Source organism: Xiphophorus couchianus, chromosome 13 (assembly GCF_001444195.1).
Source record: "Xiphophorus couchianus chromosome 13, X_couchianus-1.0, whole genome shotgun sequence".
Classification (NCBI taxonomy): domain Eukaryota; kingdom Metazoa; phylum Chordata; class Actinopteri; order Cyprinodontiformes; family Poeciliidae; genus Xiphophorus; species Xiphophorus couchianus.
In genome coordinates, this window is record NC_040240.1 from 19,923,936 (window position 1) to 19,943,133 (window position 19,198).

Consider the following 19,198-nt stretch of genomic DNA (forward strand, 5'->3'; position numbering starts at 1 on the left):
AAAAAATAAATGTCTCATTAAAGAAAACTTATTAAATCTAAAAACTAAAATACATTTTGTTTCTTGGACACACTGGCGTTGGTCATTTGGAGAACCTGCATGGAAAAAAAACTTAACTTTGAAGCGTTCAAGTACCATTTATTTCGAGCTTTTATTTTGAAGGCCATTAGAGCCCTCTTATACCGGAAGTGTTTGTCTCCTAGCAGCATAAGCTATCCGAACAACGTTTAGTTTCCTCCTGACAGTGTTGGGGAAATATCCTGGTTAATGTTGCCTTACCCCGTCACTTATACACACATTTTGAAAGTCGCAATGGTTTTAATTATCTTTGACAACTTTGTTTAGTTAAATTTTCTCCCGAAAGCAACAGAAGCTCAGAGTGTTAGCTTAGCTTGTTAGCTTGCAGCAGACAGACAGTGTTTCTGATGGAGTCGAGTGAAAACCTCGGATGTTCAAAGCCTTGGAGAAACGTGAGCTAACAGAGATGGAGGAACCGACACACAGTGAGCGGATGGACTCTCAGCTGGATGGTAATTTAGCGCTTCAGTTCTGTAAATGTTTAGCATTCAGGAAATAACCTGCAAAAACACAAGACAGAAGTGGACAAAATGTCGATGCTTGTTTTCATAAAGCTGAAAGTGGTTTTATAAATAGTGAGACAGACAGAAATTAGCGACAGTCTGAGTCACAGCAGGATCTATTTAACCATAGCCAGGATTATAAAGAAGTAATACTTTTAAAAAAAAGCTATAGATATAATAAAAAATGCAAGTTCTTGCAGTATTTCCTTTTTTTCATGTAATAATTGAATTTTCACAACAGAATGACACTTAAAGTAGCGTCATTGTGTTGACGCTACTTTAAGTGTCTATTTGTTTTTAGATCCATTTTCTGCTCAGGCTGGAAATTTTGATTTTCTTTTTTCTTCCTTTTAATATATAATTTTCCACAAATAACATCCCATTGCAGAAAATGTATCCATCCTCTTATTGCAAAATATTTCTTTAGTTTAAAAATGTAAAAATATAAATAAATTTGTGGATTTTTAAAATAACAAATTTACAATAGAATATATTCCTAACAAAAGCAGTCTTTTTTCAAAAGTCTGTGTGACATTTTTGGCTCTAAATGTGTTTTATCTAGCTGGGCTGAGGGTAAAAATGGCTCTTTGGGTTGTAAAGGCTGCAGGACCCCTGGTTTAATTTATAAGAGTCACAAAGAACAAAAACAATATTTTCCTTTGCAAGTGACGAAATAAGACAATCAAAACTACCACAAAATAAACTAAATACAGCCTCACGCTTTAAGCTGTTCATGAATTTAATCCAAATTTATGGCCAATTTTAAGTAAAATTATTAATGATAATACAAATTCCTTTTATTTAATTTTAACAGTAGTTTTTGCCCTTTTAACTATAAAAACAACAACAGAAACTACCCACTTGATCCTGATTGAAAGTTTACATATCTTAATTCTTCTTATTATGTATTGTCCTCAGCATGAACAGCAGCTTGAGGTCATTTCTGGTAGTTAAAGAAAACTGGATGAGTCTGGATGGGTTTGTAATCAGATGGTAAAGCTTCATGAAAAAAACATTCAGTTTCTATAAATTGTTGGTTTCCTTTGCAGGAGTCTGAGATGGCCAGTTCAGATCTTCTGCTTGGTCCTGTATACTTGATTATAGTTGCATTGGAATGTTACAACTATATATACTAGACAGCTTTTGTACCGATTAGTTACAATACTTCTTTTGATATCATGCTGGCGTCAACCTACCAACTTATTTAATTAAGTTCCCTTTGTCTCTGGAGCTCATATGTCCTCAAAACGTCAATAATCCACCTCCTTGTTGCGTTTATTGTTATGGCTGTAAAGCTTGTTGTAATCTGGATTTGATCTTCCTTTGTATTTTTGTTTTATTTGTGAGCTTCCTGTAACTTTCCTGTGTTTCTGTTTCCTGCAGATGTGCAGAAGGTGTTGGTTTTAAAAGAGGAGCTTCCTGCTGAGGAGGAGAACTGGAGTCACAACCTGGATCAGAAACACTCACAGATCAAACAGGAACAGGAGGAGAATGAGATTACAGAGTTTATATTCAATCCTGTGAAGAGTGAAGACGATGAAGAGAAACCTCAGCTTCACTGCCAATCTGAGAAGAAGAGAGACAGAGGTTCAGAATTAGGTCATGCAGATTCTTCTGAGACAGACGTCAGCGATGGAAACTGGGAGGAGAGCGGTGAAACTCCATCTCATTTAGACTCTTTAGGGAACAATAAATTTCCTGTAAGTGAAAAAGGCAAGCAGCTCCATAGCTGCAGTGAATGTGGGAAAGCATTTAACCAAAAGTCTGATTTGTTGAGGCACAACAGAGTTCACACAGGAGAGAAACCTTTCAGCTGCTCCATCTGCAATGCCTCTTTTACATGGAAACATGTGTTAGTGCAACACCTGAGGACACACAGTGGAGAAAAACCGTTCAGCTGTGTTGTTTGTGGTCAGACATTTAGAAAGAAAGAAACTTTAACTTACCACATGAGGTGTCACAGTGACGAGAAACCTTTTAGCTGCTCTGTTTGTCTGCAAGCCTTCAGCAGGAAGGAGAGCGTAAATCGGCACATGACGTGTCACAGCGAGGACAAACCTTTCAGCTGCTCCATCTGCGGACAAAGGTTCAAAAGGAAGGAAAGTGAAACCCGACATAAGAGATGTCATTCGAAAGATAAACCTTTCAGCTGCTCCGTCTGTCGCAGGAACTTCCAATCCAGGAGAACCTTGAAAGAACACACTAAGATCCACTCAGAGAACAGACCCTCAAATGTTCTGTCTGTGACGCTGCTTTTAAAAAAAAGAGAACATTGTCAGAACACGCAAGAATCCATACAGGAGAAAAGCCTTGCAGCTGTCGGATCTGCGGCCAAAGCCTCAGTTCCAAGTCATACCTAACTGTTCACATGAGAAGTCACACAGGAGAGAAACCTTACAGCTGTTCTGTCTGTAAGGCCACTTTCAAATGGAAAAAAACCTTTGTAAGACACTCAAGGGTCCATTCAGGTCAATAATGAAATCCTTCAGAATGGTAGTGTTCATGTTGGTAGCAGCTTTAATACATCAAAATACTTGAAGAAGTGTTATTTCCGTAAACCTTAGAGGAAATTTCCCCCCAAAAATGATCATGTGAAGCACTTTGAACTGACTTGTTGCTGAAATTTCCTATTTAAATAAACTTGACTTGATTTAAAATTGGTGTTTTAGCAAAACTACAACCCCAAACACACCAGTAAGTGGTTCCACATGTTACAAATTCCAGAAGTTGATCAATTTTGTGTTACACAAATTCAAATCAGTGATCAGTATTTTGTATTAATATTTTTAATGTCTTTATTGAGAGCAAAGTTGAGCCAAAGTCAGATATTTGTTGGTGTGTAAAGTTGTTGAATAAAGCTGATTATTATTATAATGTAACTAAATATTTGCTTGGTTTTATCACAGAGAAGTTAAATATTGTAAAACGTCCAGATTTTACAATAAATGTGAAGAAAAATATTGACTGATGTTTATCTCTCTTCCTGTGTGGACTGAGACGGTTTCTTCATGTTGTGGTTTAGTTTAGAGCATGCCGGTTTCCCAGTGGTTTGAGTGCTTGGAATTAAAAGCAGTATAAGAGTTTTAATCACTTTAAACAATGTGTTTAGAAGTATCTCATATGCAAGCACATAGGACCTTTTCAGGCAAATTGATCAACTTATGAGTTTCTTATTTCCTGCCATTTTCAGGTTTGACCTTATTGACTTGTTTTTTAACAACATTGTTGGAATAGACCAATAACAGATCCGACTTGCTTGGTTAAGTTTTTAAAATAAGTTTTTATGATGTACAGAGGCAACATGTGTCAAAGAGCTAACAAAGTGACCTAGATAGAACATGTCCAAAGAACTTTCCTTTTTTTAGAAGATAAGAAAAAAATTTGGATACAGAATTTTTTGAGCTTCCTTCCCAAGTTCAATTATTGTTAAAGTGACGCCTAAATATGTTAATCAATTAATGATTTCAACCTGCTTAGTATCATTTTGTCTTCTAATACTCTAAAGTAAATAATGTAATTCCTCTGTATGCTGTGATTTGAGTGTAACATCTCGAGAAAAGATGCTTTTATTTATTACTAGAATGTTTGAAATTTCACCAAATTCTGATTAACACTATATAATCCTCATTTTTGTTTATGTTTAAAGAGTTTTCTATAACGCATTATTAGCTCTAAGACCTGTACTGTCACTTTAAAAGAGCGCATTGTTATGACGTCAGTGCTCTTTACCTGAGACGAGGTAAAGTCTCCTTGTTCTTCTTGAGCTCACGTTTTATGTAAATGTGACCACACGCAGTTGTGAGTGTTTATATATGTTAAAACACAAAGAGGAGTCATTTAGCTGACGTCACAAGTACATTTCCCCCTAGTTTACAGCTGATGCTATGCTACAGTTATGGAGTTTCTCCATGTGCTTATCTGTTTACAGGAGGATTCTTGTGTGTGGAAGAGCTGCTTGTTACCGAGCATTTTTATTTCCATTTGTTCAGGCCTCCACCAGCAAATACTGTGGTGCGGGTATTTTCTTCAATATAACACAACGCAGAGCATATAACGATGGCACGTGTCCAGGAGCGTTAGTATACACCGGTTACCCGAGCTTTTATTCTGAAGGTCAATTCGACCCGAAAACAAACGACCGGAAGTGACTTTCCACTATCAGAAGCTACGTGAGCAAGTTTAGTTTCCTTTTTTTCCCCTTCGGTATGTTAAGTCACTTCGTGGAGAAGGCCATACGAGTATAATAGCTTTTCTATTAAAGTTGTTATTAATAGCTTCGATTATGTTTTTAGTGTTTGGTTTAAATGGTTTTAGCTGAAGTTTCTTCCGGAAGTAGCACTGGGTCCGAATGTTAGCTTAGCCCGTTAGCTGGAGACAGACAGCAGCACAGCGAGTCAGAGACACTTTGATAGAGAATAAACTGTTTCTGACGGACTTTAAGGAGATAAAATATTCTTATGCGATTGTATGAAAACATAGGAAGTCCAGAGTGCAGGAGAAAGGAAAGGACGATGGAGGAGCCACCAGATGGTGAGCAGACAGACTCTCAGCTTTATGGTGATTATGTTTACATCTTTCCTTAACTTTAGCATTTTAGGAACAATATATTTCTTTCCAATTATAATGTAATGCATTCAAACACAAACTAACACTTATTAAATGTAAGAAATGTAAACAAAACAAACGGGGAAAAACAATATAACAAACAAGTTTCTGAGCATTGTCAATCACTCACTCACTATTTACATACAACCAAGTTCAAGCAAAATGCTTCACAATTTTTCTATTCAGGAATCCTTTGAAACTCTTGCTGTATAATAACTTTTAACAGAACACGCTCACTGCAGTTTCTCAAATAAATTAAGATAGTAATGTAACGTCTGGTTTTATTTTCTATTGCTTGCAGAATATATGATTCCTGTGGTAATTCTTTCTCTTAACATGATTTGTTCTCTATTTGTAAATGTATGTGTGACGCCGAATGTTTTTTAAAAGGCTACCTTAACAATGATAAGACTTTTTGATAATTGTGCTTGTAGCATGTTTTTCTGTTGGTGCGGTGCTGTGGTCAGATTTTCCCCAAATAGTTTAGTACATTGATTTGTAGTTTTTACTGTCAAAGTTTGATAATAAACACAGTTTTCACTTTATATGAAAACTGATATTACTTGTATTTGTTTGAGTTTCCTGCAGATGTCCAGCAAGTGTTGGTGATCAAAGAGGAGCTGGTTGTTGAGGAGGAGGACTGGAGTCCCAGACCAGACCAGGAGGACCAGAAGCCTCCTCAGATTAAAGAGGAAGAGGAGGAGAATGAGATCACAGAGTTAACTTTCAGTCCTGTTCATGTGAAGAGTGAAGATGAGGAAGAGATACCTCAGCTGTCAGAACTTCTTCCCAGTAAGACTGAGGGGAACAGAGACTCTGAGGAATCAGATAATGACAAAACTTCAAATTGTTCTTCAGAGACGGACGTCAGTGATGGAAACTGGGAGGAAAGTGAAGCTCAGTCAGATTTAGACTATGTGAAAAAAGATGCCGTTCCTGTTGGTGATAGAAAATGTGACAAAAGTAAAAAGTTACACATCTGTCCCGACTGCGGAAAAACATTCAGAAGCAGGCAAGGTTTGTTAGGACACCACAGAATACACACCGGAGAAAATCCTTTCAGCTGCTCCATTTGTAACAAAACCTTTTCCTCAAAAGGAAACTTGCAAAAACACTCAAAGGTCCACACAGGGGAAAGACCATTCAAATGTTCTGTCTGTGGCGTGGCTCTTAAAAGGAAAAACTCACTAATTGAACACACAAGAATCCACACTGGGGAGAAGCCGTTCAGTTGCTCCGTCTGCGGCCGAAGCTTTGGTTTCAGCTCCTATCTAAAAGTTCACATGAAGTGTCACTCTGAAGAAAAACCTTACAGCTGTTCTCTATGTGCAGCTAGTTTCAAAAGGAAAAATACTTTATTGGCACATGTAAAAACTCACACTGGAGAGAAGGCTTACAGTTGCTCAGTATGCGGAAAAATGTTCAAGTGGAAAGAAAGCGAAATCCGACATATGAGGTCTCATACAAAAGAGAAACCATTCAACTGCCCCATCTGTCAAAGGAACTTTCCTTCCAGGAGAACATTGAAAGAACACGCTAAGATCCACTCAGAGAACAGACCTTTCAAATGTTCTGTCTGTGACGCTGCTTTTAAAAAAAAGAGAACTTTGTCAGAACACATAAAAATCCACACGGGAAAAAAGCCTTGCAGCTGTCGGGTCTGCGGCCAGAGTCTCAGTTCCAAGTCATATCTAACTGTTCACATGAGAAGTCACACAGGAGAAAAACCTTACAGCTGTTCTGTCTGTAAGGCCACTTTCAAATGGAAAAAAACTTTTTTAAAACACTCAAAAATCCATGCAGCTCAATAATTAAGTCTGTGAGAATTGGACTGTTCATGTTCAGCTTCAATACATTAAAATACTTGAAATGTTATTTCCATATACCTTAGGGCAGGGGTGTCCAAACTTTTTGCAAAGAGGGCCAGATTTGATCAAGTGAAGATGCCCGGGGGCCAATAGTTTGTTCGGACATTTTTTAACTACAAAAGTTTCACACACTGTTATAAAACAATTTTCATTGTCACAATTATCTTTATTTTTCAAATGACAAAAAAAACAAAAACAAATATAAGCCACTCAGGCAAATGAGAACAACTCTAAAAACCCAAATTCTGCCTTTCTTTCATATCTGGAGAGTCAGATAACATTGAACAAACTGTATGAAATACCTTAAATTTACATGAGTTTAAAAATATCTTTGCCTCAAGAACATTTTAAACAGGAGTTAAAGTAATGCAAAGTTGTCTGTTATTATTAAATCTTAAAACAAGTGAATTTTGCTCGTCATTTACTATATCTACAGGTTCATAACCAAATCTTACTCAAGAGTTTAATAAAAATAAGTGCCATAAATCCAAGTGCATAAATGTTCTTTTGGCTCTTCACTGCTGATAGTGACAGATGTTGCCGTTCAAAACACTCAGTTTCATGTCCTCAACTCTCAGTGCCACACTGTTCTCTCTTGAAAGCGGCGGCCCTCACTGTAAACTTGTTTTCTTTGCAGTGGCCATGGCAGAAATGAGTGGAGAGAGGCAGAGACTGATAGTATTAAAGTGGTGCTGCCACCATTTGGTGAAAGGAGGAATAACAGTTTCAAGTTTTATGATTTATTTATTCTGTTTCACGGTGCAGGCGGGCCATAAATAATACATTATAAAACCCAAGCTGCGGGCCGTATGAAATCTGACCGCGGGCCGTGATTGGCCCCCGGGCCGGACTTTGGACATGCCTGCCTTAGGGGAATCTCCCCCCAGAAATTATCATGTGAAGAGTTTTGTACCACCTTGTTGCTGAAATGTGACATACAAATAAACTTGACTTGATTTAAAATTTATGTTTTACCAAGACAGCGACCCCAAACACCACTGTAACTGAGCAGCATCTTGGTTCCAGAGTATCAAGATTAATGTTACAGATTCCAGAAGTTGATCAACTTCATGTTAAACAGGTTTAAATCAGTGTTTTATATTAATATTTTAAATGCCTTTATTAAGAGCAAAGCGAAGCCAAAGTCAGTTCTTAGTTTGTGTTGTTGAATATAGTTGATTCTGATTGTGATGTAACAAAATATTTGTTTGGTTTATCACAGGGAAACTAAATGTTGAAACATTTTCCAGATTTTTAATAAATGTGAAGATGAATGTTGACCCGTGTTTTTGTTGCTTACAGAGTGAGATGTTTTCGTGTTTTGGTTTAACATAGAATGTGGTTGTTGGAACATGCAAATGAAAGCTATTAAGAATTTCAATCACTTTCTAAAAGACAGCTATTATGATTATAATGAGTTTCTTACTTCCTGCCATTTTCAGATTTGACTTTATTGACTTATTTATACTGACAATGTATTATAAACAAAGTCTATTCCTTTTCCAACTTGCTTGGTTAAGTTTTTTCATGTGTTTTTATCATCTACAGAAGTAATAATTTGTTAAAGCATTAGCCAAGTTGCCTTAATAGAAAATGTCCAAAGAACTTTGCTTGTTTTAAAAGGTAAAAAACTTGAACACAGACTTTCTTTAAAATTTCAAATGTTGTAAAAAGTCGATGATTTCAACCTGTTTACTATTTACCATCACTTTGTCGTCTAATCTCTAAATAAGTCACGACTTCCTCAGTAATGTTGAGATTTATTGCGAGCTTTTATTATGAAGGCCAAACCGGTCCGAAAACTAACGGCCGGAAGTGACCTTCGACTGTCAACAGAAGCTACTCCTGCAAGATTAGTTTCCATTTTCCCTTCGGTGTATGAAGGTACTTCGTTGAGAATGTCCTGCGAGTGTAATGGCTTCCGTTAAAGCTCATTATTAATCTCTGTTGCGTTTTTCGTGTTTTCTTAAATTGTTTATAGCTAAATTTCCTCCCGGAAGTAGCGGTGTTAGCTTAGCTGGTTAGCTGGAGACAGACAGCAGCACAGCGAGTCAGAGACACTTTGATGAAGAAAAAACTGTTTCTGACGGACTTTAAGGAGATAAAATATTCTGCTGCGATTGTATGAAAACATAGGAAGTTCAGGAGAAAGGAAAGGACGATGGAGGAGCCGCCAGATGGTGAGCAGACGGACTCTCAGTTTTATGGTGATTATGTTTACATCTTTCCACAACTGTAACATTTTAGGATCAATACCTTTGTTTGCAATAGTTATTTCACACATTCAAACACAAACTAACGTTAATTAAATTCAAATGGAAACAAAACCGGAGAAAATATGGCGAGCAAGTTTGTGAACATTGTCCTAGAATCACTGATTTATTTACATACAACCAAATTTAAGCAAAATGCTTCACAATTTTTCTAGACAGAAATCAGTTTGAGTATAATATTTATGATATTACAACACAATATAAGTTATTATACATTGATAGCATTATAACATTATTATCTTAAAGAAATTGAGATAATAATGTATAATCTGGTTTTATTACAGGCAAGAATTGCTTCTACAGCTTCTAAAATAAAATGAATCTTGACAGTTATGGTATTTTTTTCTTTTTACATGATTTGTTCTTAATTTACTTTATGCATAAACACAAAAACGTTATAGCACAAATACATGCTAGATTTAGCAGTAGTTTATTTTACAGAATATTGTAATTTTTGCTGTTCGGCTCTCTTTTAGATGAAAAATAACTTACATTATCTAATATTCTCTGGTTGATTTGTTGAGGTTAATTTAACAGACATAATGATTGTAGCTGGCCTAGTGTAGGTTTAAAACATAGTTGCCCTGTTAAGATTGCTGGGCAGTGCTCCTTTTGTCATAAAAATAATATTTTATCTTAATTTTAGGCCTTAAAAATGTCTAACAAAGGAGCAAAATGACTAGCACCCATTATGTTCTTGAAGTTTATGTAAACAAATGGAAAAAGTTGTGTTAAAACAGTGGCAAACATACAACGTGCATTTTAGTTCCCAAGTTATCACTTAAGGCTTTTTTTACACGCACCATGTTTATTTTTATGCTTTAAAAGTAACAGAATGCTGGATGATAGAGTAAAAAATTAAGACAAACTGCCACATTATGCCTATTTCCTATAAAATCAGTTTTATTTTTCCCCAAATTCAGTTGCATTTTTCTGAAGCGGTACACATGGCTACAAAATCTTCAGTAAATGTTTGTCTGACCTTCATTATGGACCTTTAATAGCTGTAGTTTTTTATTTGAGAATGAGATCACAGAGTTAACTTTGTTTTTAGTCTATTGTCAGATTTTGACAGTAACTTGTTTGAGTTTCCTGCAGATGTCCAGCAAGTGTTGGTGATCAAAGAGGAGCTGGTTGTTGAGGAGGAGGACTGGAGTCCCAGACCAGACCAGGAGGACCAGAAGCCTCCTCAGATTAAAGAGGAAGAGGAGGAGAATGAGATCACAGAGTTAACTTTCAGTCCTGTTCATATGAAGAGTGAAGATGAGGAAGAGATACCTCAGCTGTCAGAACTTCTTCCCAGTCAGACTGAGGGGAACAGAGACTCTGAGGAATCAGATAATGACAAAACTTCAAATTGTTCTTCAGAGACGGACGTCAGTGATGGAAACTGGGAGGAAAGTGAAGCTCAGTCAGATTTAGACTCTGTGAAAAAAGATGCCGTTCCTGATGGTGATAGAAAATGTGGCAAAAGTAAAAAGTTACACATCTGTCCCGACTGCGGAAAAACATTCAGAAGCAGGCAAGGTTTGTTAGGACACCACAGAATACACACCGGAGAAAATCCTTTCAGCTGCTCCATTTGTAACAAAACCTTTTCCTCAAAAGGAAACTTGCAAAAACACTCAAAGGTCCACACAGGGGAAAGACCATTCAAATGTTCTGTTTGTGGTACAGCTCTTAAAAGTAAAAATGCATTAATTGAACACACAAGAATCCACACTGGGGAGAAGCCGTTCAGTTGCTCCGTTTGCGGCCAAAGCTTTGGTTTCAGGTCGTATTTAACTGTTCACATGAAGTGTCACTCTGAAGAAAAACCTTACAGCTGTTCTCTCTGTACAGCAGCTTTCAAAAGGAAAAACACCTTATTGGCACATGTAAAAACTCATACTGGAGAGAAGCCTTACAGCTGCTCGGTCTGTGGGAAGAACTTTGCCCACTGTGTAAGTCTAACATGTCATATGAGAAGTCACACAGGAGAGAGACCTTACAGCTGCTCCATTTGTAAGGCGACATTCAAGTGGAAAAATACATTCACACATCATATAAAAATCCATACTGATGAGTAAGCTGCCAAGACTCTGGTCAAAACTTAAGAGATAAGAAAACTGCACACCAGTCCTCAGTTCCAGGCCTCGAGGAACTTTTTTCAACGCACCTCAATAATGACTGAATTACTTATCAAGTGATGCACATTAAGGTATATTTTGTGTTCAAAATAGACAAGTAAGCATGTTTTTAGAGGACGTCTCAAATATTCACAAGCGGTTTTGGTCCCTAACAAAAGCCGTTTTCCACTGTATTGGAATAAGTTGTATTGAATGTTGTGATGAGGTTGAACTCCTTTTACCCGGATATGAACTGGACCTTTTGTGTTGCATAGTGCCTTACATTTGTGAACTGGTGCCAAATTAAATTGATCTCTGTCAGCAGACGATTGGTGGAAAGTGGTGTTTTTTCTTGATGAATCCTCATAATTGTTTGTGGACTTCTAGATATTTTTGTTGCGATGATGTCTGATGCAATCCCCATCAGTTTTTTAGGATGTTAATAAAATAATTTTAATTATCTTTTTGTATGAAATAAAAATGTATTGGAAAAAATCCAAAAACGTTGAAGTGACGAGGCAACTTTTAGCTCTGCAAAAACGTTTGCAGGCAAGACGTTATGAAGTTATGAAGACTTTTCTTCAGTCGTTTGGCCTCCAGGTGGCGCCATAACTCCATGCATTAAACAAGGTTGCAACTTTCCAGGAAACTCGGATTCAACTAACTCTTGAGTCTGTGAACTCTGAGTTCTCTGGTTCCAGAGTGACTGATAAAGGAGCCTCCATATAAAATGACTCCAGTTACACTTATCTGACTGCTCTATTATCTGGTTATCTATACCTTCAGAGGACAAGAATCTGGACAGCAATACAGATATTGACATATTTTAATAGCAGTCATTAAAAATGGGACTGATGGAAATCAGCTTTTAGATAAATCCAGTATATTTATAACAACATTTTACATTCATTAATGTGCTTTATTTGATTGATTTAAATAAAATCAATCAATATATCTTGAGACATTTCAGAGTCCAATCAAGCTATTCCAAGTGACTCTTATGACATATTGGAGTATAAAACATAAGTATTATTAACCACTAAGATAAAGAATTTGACTAAAATACAATTGGCAACACTTTTAGATACTAAAAAAGTATCCATATTGGTAAGGTTACATTAGTGTCAATGACTATCAGAATTATTTTTAAAATGTTTTTATTTAGATGTAGAAAGTATTCCTTTGGGGGTTGGAGGGTAATCTCTTTCTCTCTTTTTTAAATTAAAACTGAAAATCATGTTTGATCTGACATTTTATTTGTATATGAGGTTCATGCGCCTCTCGTTCTCCGTGAATATCTCCATTGTTGTTGTGAAAATGTTCGTGTTTCTTCCATTCCAGTAGGTGGCGGTAATGCATTCTATACCTTTCCTGCAAACCGCAAATACAAATCCAGAAGAAGAAAGTCAAACTTCCGTTTTGAGTCTTGCATCTTGAATCTTGAATCTTGTAAAAGTATCTTTAAGCCTCCTTCTCGTCTTACATTGTTTGTAAGTTTTTCAGGGTTTTCATTTTGTTTTTGCTGAATTTTCCTCTTGGATCAACCGAAGCTCCGAGTGTTTGCTGTTAGTTTAACCTACCAGCTGGAAGCACATCAACCACTGAGGAGCACAGCAAAGATGGCTTCCCAGTTTAATGGTAATTATCATCTTTTACATCCGTTTAAAAAAACCACGAATCTGTTAAAATACCAAGATATGCATAAAACCACGAGTTAAAAGTTTTTCTGCACCTTAATGTGACATAAATTCTGTACAAGTAAGTTTGAAAACTAGCTTTTTGTGAGAGAAATATGTACACCCTTAAACCATATGGAACATCTTTTGACTTAATTTCAGCCTTCAGTCGTTTTCAAGAGATGTAATGACATAATAATGCAAGCACATGTGTTAGTTGATCTTTCTAAAGAACAACCAACGGTTGAACAGCAAGACATTTTAAATATCCAGAATAATTTACCAAAACAATAAATGAAATAGATTATAATGCTTCTGTGAACAAATATGTCCTTCAGAAAATGTTATTCATTAGGCTCAGATAGAAAATAATTAGCAAATCTGTCAAAACTTTTATGAGCGAAAAGTGCAAACTAAAATCAAAACCTCTCCATTTGAATAACAGCTAGTGATTCTCTGGCTTGTTAGTAGGAAAACATGCACATGGAAATTACTGAGGTAATTTTGTTTGTAGTAATAATTGTTACACTGATAACAGCAATCAATTGATCTACAGATTATTAAAAGTAGAGATTAACTGATTAGTTTTTTGCTGATCACTGACCTTTTAAAACCCTGACCTGTGACCTGCTGACTCAGGGTTTTTTTGTGCTACATATAGCAAAGAAGTTGCATGTTGGCAATAGTGAGGTACATGTTAGCAACATGTTGGAGTTCATTCATTTTTGTCTCTGTGTTTCACCCAGGTTCGTTAACCAGCTTCAGAACCCGACCAGAACCCCTGAATGTAAATTACCTTGAGAAATAATGAGATATAAAAACAGGCTTTAATGCCGAAAAATAACGAAATGTTTCAAGTCATACAAATGGATCAGACACAGAGTTACATTCACCATCCGGTGCTGGGGCCACATGTAGCTGGAACCAAGTGAGGCAAAGATTGTAGCGAGTTTAGCTTCTTATTCTTCTCTGCAATCTGCACCCTCCCTAAAGGGTAGTTTAATCAGTTTCTGTCTGTTTATGTATGACTGGCGGCAGTCACACACAAACATGGTTATGTAAGCTGCAGCATGTGTGTAAGCAGATAAAAGAGATAAAGGAAAAGACAGAATCCATAACAGCCATGTAGACGTTGCCTGGTGGACGTGTCGGTCTGTCAGAGCAGAGAAAGGAGACAGCAGCTCATTTTCAGACCTTTGCAGATGTAGATAAGATTGTTTTAATATATCGGCTTCACGTTTAAGTATCAGCTGGTCACTGATCTCATAATGACAGAAATTACAATATTCAATACACAAAATCAGGCAATTAAAATTCGTTATTTAGACATCCTGATAGTTGTACAGTTTTTAAAAATTAAATACACTTATGGTCATTTGCTTTCAGGGAATCTGTACTGTTGGTATGAGAGTTATTGCTAGGGATGCAACGATCCACTTTTTTTGCTTCAGATGCCAATATCTGAGGTTTTACATTGGTCAATGTAAAAGAAAAACAGTGCTGAATTGGCTTAAAATGTTTCTATTTTTAAAATCACAGACATGAATGTAATGGATTACAAATTTGTTTCAGGACTCGGCACCAGTACAGCACATTTCAATAGCATCACAAGCTTGGTCAAGCATGTCTGACCAAGCTTGTTAAAGAAACAACACAACTTTAATATACCGACTAAGTGCAATTAGGAGGAAAGCAGCCAGTGTAAATAGAAGAAGTAACTGAAACTGATAAATTTACTTCAAGCGTAAAAATAAACAACATAAAACCTTTCAAATGGTTCAGAAAGTTCAATTAGGAATCTAAATATAATGTAAAATAAATAATAAAGCAAGACGTTGCTCACAGCACAAATCAGTCACATTGTCACCAATCTAGAACCTGATCTAGAATTTTTTTCTATATCGCAACCGATGCACATAATACTGGATTGGTGGATCTCTAGTTATTATAATAAACTCTATAGACTCAACATATCTATAAATGATCTTAGAAATGTTTCCTACAGCAAGACTTTGTGTTTCCTGCAGACGTCCAGCAGCTGATGGGGATCAAAGAGGAGGAGGCGTGGAGTCCAAGCCTGGACCAGGAGGACCAGAAGCCTCCACAGATTAAAGAGGAGCAGGAGGAGAAAAAGATCACAGAGATACAATTTAGTCCTGTTCCTGTGAAGAATGAAGATGAGGAAGAGAAACCTCAGCTGCCAGAACTGCATCACAACCAGACTGAGAAGAACATGGAGACTGTAAAACCCGATCCAGATGAAAGTTTAGAATCACATGATGAAGATGAAACTTCTCATTCTTCTTCAGAGTTTTTAGAGACGGACGACGGTGATGGAAACTGGGAGGAGAGCAGGGAAGCTCAGTCAGGTTTGGGGTCTGGGAAGAAAAACACCAATCCAGTTGGCAAGAAAGGTAAAAAGTTACACTGCTGCTCCGAGTGTGGGAAGACGTTCAGCCGAAAACCATATTTGTTTGAACACAAAAGAATACACACTGGAGAAAAACCCTTCAGTTGCTCCATCTGTGACAAAAGCTTTACGTGGAAACAATCTTTGACCCAACACATAAAGAAGCACAGCGGAGAAAGACCTTTCAGTTGTTCCATCTGTGACAAAACCTTTACATGGAATCATGTTTTGTCACAACACGTTAAGACACACAGTGAAGAGAAACCTTTCAGCTGCTCCGTCTGTAGCAATGGTTTTTTGACAAAAGTTTATTTAAAAAAACACATGGCAGTTCACACTCAGCATAGACCTTTCAGATGTTCTGTCTGTAACGCAGCTTTTAAATGTAAGAAGGATTTAGTGCGACATATGAGAATTCACACTGGAGAGAAACCTTACAGCTGCTCCGTCTGTAAGGCGGCTTTCCAGAGGAGACACATTTTAGTAGAACACACAAGAACCCACACTGGAGAGAAACCTTACAGCTGCTCTGTTTGTAAGAAAGCTTTCCTGAGAAGATACACTTTAGTAGAACACACAAGAACCCACTCTGGAGAGAAACCTTACATCTGCTCTGTTTGTAAGAGAGCTTTCAAGAGAAGACACACTTTAGTAGAACACACAAAAACCCACTCTGAAGAGAAACCTTACAGCTGCTTGGTCTGTAAGGCAACGTTCAAGTGGAAAACCACATTCGTGAAGCATAAAAGAATCCATATGCCTGAATAACCCTCCAGTTACACAAACTGCAGTTGAAGTTTCAGCCACTTTCACAAGCACCTTAAGGGTCTATTCAAAGTAGGGCTGTAAAGATTCATCGAATGATTCAAGATTCTTGATAATTAAAATTCCTCAAGGCAAATTATCTGCTGTGTAGCTTCATTAAATTATGTTTCATTGTTTAGCGCCATGTGTTCCGACTGGATAATTATTTGTGTCGCGCAACAGTCTCACTTCCACCAATGAATTGTTAATGAGTGCTAAGTGCTGTTAGCATAACATACAGACCAATCATCCTATTTTCCTGTCCACTCGTCACATTCTGTTTGTTGCATCTCCGGGGATTTCAGTCATTGATGAAAATGTCCGGATCCAACAGAATTTATCAGAATTACTGATATGTTTTAGTTCATGACTGACAATCACAGAAGGCAGAAATATCAAACGTTCTGGATTTCAGACACACCAGCCACTAACATTTTTGTCTAGTTTCGTTTCAACACATAAATTCAGACATTCAAATTCAAAAATACTTTATTGATCCCAAAGGGAAATTTATTATCCATCTCATCATGTCTTGGTCATCAAAGAACCATGTCATTTTTGTCATTGTTTCATTATTGTCATGAAATAAAGGTTGTCAACAAAAAAATTAATTTTTTATCGTCAGTGAACTGCGGTGAAGTGCCTGGATGTGCACAGGTGGAATCGGAGACGCATTTAGATCGAGGGAACACGTTGCACTGCTGCAGCTGCACTGAAAAACTGGAAAATAATTTTTTTACCTTCCTGATTGCAGCATAATGAATCTGCTGTTTTATTATTTTTATTGCTAGACTGAATGTAATTTCAAGTTGTGTGTAATTTTTTCAATGAACTTGATTGACTGTGTTGCCTTTGGCTATTACTGGATGCAGCATTGAGAACTTTGCATTGATGCTGTCAGAACTCAATCATTTATTTCCAGGCGGTACGTTTGTTTGCTCGGGATAACAGAGCTCTCATTTACTCAGATTATCTAAATCCACCTCTTTGTATCCAACACCACTAGTAAGGCTGCACAATTTACTGTACATGTATTATTATTGTAATGCCATTGTGATACTATTATAACGGTTTTGATCGAAACATTTGTTCCTTCATGTTAATCAGTTCCTCTCTCCTCAAAAACCTGACAGAATATTCTCTTTGTCCACTAAAATATATTTTTTTAATGTGATCATCCATGAAGTTTTTCAGGAGTTAAATGTTTAGGAGATGATCTATCTGAGGTGCTTTTTAATGTACAGAATCAGTAAATGTGGCTACTTTTGCACCGATTGTAAATGCCAGGTTGATACGTTTGTATGAGCATTGTTAACTAAACTGCTGGTAAGATTGTAGTTTGTTTTTAGGCAGAGCTTGTTCACTATTGTGAATTTTGTTTCTTCTCGTATCTTTATTTTCCTGCATACTCACTTTAGTTTGGCTGTTTTTCAATGTTTTGAGGTCAGAGCTTTTTGTTTCGCCCATTTCCTCCCAGTTTTTCAAAACACCAGAGACTCAGTTGATGAGCAAACAATGACATATTGGTAGTTTCTAAAATGAAGAGATAAACTACCGAAACTTTGAAGTAGTTTGACATTAAGCATGCCAATAATCTGAGGTAAAAGCTGAGTATTTTCTTCATGAAATGTGAGACGACGCTAATATCAATAGGCTTTTTTATTTATTCATAGATTTAAGACAGTAAAATCATGTTTACAATGTAAAATAACATTTTAGAAAGAGCTGACAAATATTTACTGTTACATGTACAAGCTGTATTTTTTGTGCCACTCCAGTATCTTTTGATAAAGTTTTGTAACATCTGGATTGTAAAGTTGAAATCCCTCCACCTTGACAGCAGCATAAATATGTTTACATTTTGATAAGGCCTTGTTCACTCATAGCCAAGTCTTTTTAAAAACCAATATCTCTGCCACATCATTTAAAAATATCGTACACATGGAATCAGTTTCAGAAAAGTTTCCATCCGTATGAGCCCACAACATGCCAAACCCATAGGAGGCAGTGTAGCGCTAAGCTAAAACCTGTCAGCCAATCAGATTGCTTCAGGACAACCATGACTTCCTGTTATGAATTAAACATGGCGCCAGGTGTGGACAAAACTAGTTTTAAGTAGACTTTTAAAGTTAAAACAATGTCAATTGGGAATTGTGTCTAAGAAAGTATGTTATGTTGGTTCATTATTTGACTGCATCTTTATTCCCCCTTTCTGACACCAAACACAAATATGGAGTTTTCTCAGATTTCCACATTTAGTCGTAATGTATTAGTTTCCCAGATATCTGGCTCTGTACAAACATGAACAAACATTAGTTAGAACTTTTGTCCTGTTTTTACAGTGTTGGTTTATGAATAACAGACACCCTGAGCTGCTTTTGCATCGTTTCCACCAATATTTCCTCTCATAAGTGTCTCTATTACAAACATACGCTGCATATTTGTAACTTGCTTGATAAAACCTTTAGATTTGTCTAAGAAAGGACAAATCTAAACATTTTTGGTAACCTTTAGTTATTCTTGGCTGCTGCAGTGAGAACTGTACGTTGATTCAGGTGCTGTTTGTCAATGATAACCAGTTATTTACATGTGGTATGATAGTTTGCATGAGTCAAAATTTACTCAGATTGGGGCGTGCCGTGGTGGCGTAGCGGTTAGCGCGACCCGTATTTGGAGGCCTTGAGTCCTCGATGCGGCCGTCGCGGGTTCGACTCCCGGACCCGACGACGTTTGCCGCATGTTTTCCCCCCTCTCCTTCCCTGTTTCCTGTCAGCCTACTATCATATAAGGGACACTAGAGCCCACAAAAGACCCCCTGGAGGGGTAAAAAAAAAAAATTCACTCAGATTATCCTAATCCAAGATTTTGTAATC

At 36.9% G+C, this 19,198-nt stretch overlaps 4 protein-coding genes across 8 annotated transcripts; all 4 read left to right on the plus strand.

Annotated features, from left to right (window-relative positions):
- Positions 1-189: 189 nt before the first annotated feature.
- Positions 190-2,961, plus strand: LOC114155673 (zinc finger protein 90 homolog). The gene is made up of 2 exons (XM_028035667.1): positions 190-530; positions 1,965-2,961. The coding sequence occupies exons 1-2, from the start codon at positions 449-451 to the stop codon at positions 2,939-2,941; spliced, it is 1,059 nt and encodes a 352-aa protein (XP_027891468.1). The 5' UTR covers positions 190-448; the 3' UTR covers positions 2,942-2,961.
- Positions 2,962-4,497: 1,536 nt separating this feature from the next.
- LOC114155665 (gastrula zinc finger protein XlCGF52.1-like) lies at positions 4,498-7,073 on the plus strand. Of its 4 annotated transcripts, none has more exons than XM_028035659.1 (3): positions 4,498-4,784; positions 5,061-5,111; positions 5,775-7,073. In XM_028035659.1, exons 2-3 carry the CDS (start codon positions 5,093-5,095, stop codon positions 6,995-6,997), a joined length of 1,242 nt encoding a protein of 413 aa, XP_027891460.1. In that variant the 5' UTR covers positions 4,498-4,784; positions 5,061-5,092; the 3' UTR covers positions 6,998-7,073. The 4 variants fall into 4 exon arrangements, with proteins under 4 accessions (XP_027891460.1, XP_027891458.1, XP_027891459.1 ...); XM_028035658.1 differs by having other exon boundaries at positions 4,502-4,784; positions 5,061-5,138; XM_028035657.1 differs by having other exon boundaries at positions 4,501-5,111.
- A 1,775-nt stretch (positions 7,074-8,848) lies between these two features.
- LOC114155674 (gastrula zinc finger protein XlCGF8.2DB-like) lies at positions 8,849-11,761 on the plus strand. 2 transcript variants are annotated; one of them, XM_028035669.1, is made up of 2 exons: positions 8,849-9,261; positions 10,426-11,761. In XM_028035669.1, the coding sequence occupies exons 1-2, from the start codon at positions 9,216-9,218 to the stop codon at positions 11,394-11,396; spliced, it is 1,017 nt and encodes a 338-aa protein (XP_027891470.1). In that variant the 5' UTR covers positions 8,849-9,215; the 3' UTR covers positions 11,397-11,761. The 2 variants fall into 2 exon arrangements, with proteins under 2 accessions (XP_027891470.1, XP_027891471.1); XM_028035670.1 differs by having other exon boundaries at positions 8,849-9,234.
- Positions 11,762-11,861: 100 nt separating this feature from the next.
- On the plus strand, positions 11,862-16,425 carry LOC114155670 (gastrula zinc finger protein XlCGF8.2DB-like). Its single transcript, XM_028035664.1, has 2 exons — positions 11,862-13,073; positions 15,139-16,425. The coding sequence occupies exons 1-2, from the start codon at positions 13,055-13,057 to the stop codon at positions 16,287-16,289; spliced, it is 1,170 nt and encodes a 389-aa protein (XP_027891465.1). The 5' UTR covers positions 11,862-13,054; the 3' UTR covers positions 16,290-16,425.
- Positions 16,426-19,198: the final 2,773 nt, after the last annotated feature.

Bases quoted from the DNA above. Each gene is read 5' to 3' on its own strand.
- LOC114155673 (XM_028035667.1), top strand. From the start codon at position 449: ATGTTCAAAGCCTTGGAGAAACGTGAGCTAACAGAGATGGAGGAACCG. The intron at 531-1,964 runs GTAATTTAGCGC...TGTTTCCTGCAG, and splicing joins GATGGACTCTCAGCTGGATG to ATGTGCAGAAGGTGTTGGTT.
- LOC114155665 (XM_028035655.1), top strand. From the start codon at position 5,039: ATGCGATTGTATGAAAACATAGGAAGTCCAGAGTGCAGGAGAAAGGAA. The intron at 5,139-5,774 runs GTGATTATGTTT...AGTTTCCTGCAG, and splicing joins GACAGACTCTCAGCTTTATG to ATGTCCAGCAAGTGTTGGTG.
- LOC114155674 (XM_028035669.1), top strand. From the start codon at position 9,216: ATGGAGGAGCCGCCAGATGGTGAGCAGACGGACTCTCAGTTTTATG. The intron at 9,262-10,425 runs GTGATTATGTTT...AGTTTCCTGCAG, and splicing joins GACGGACTCTCAGTTTTATG to ATGTCCAGCAAGTGTTGGTG.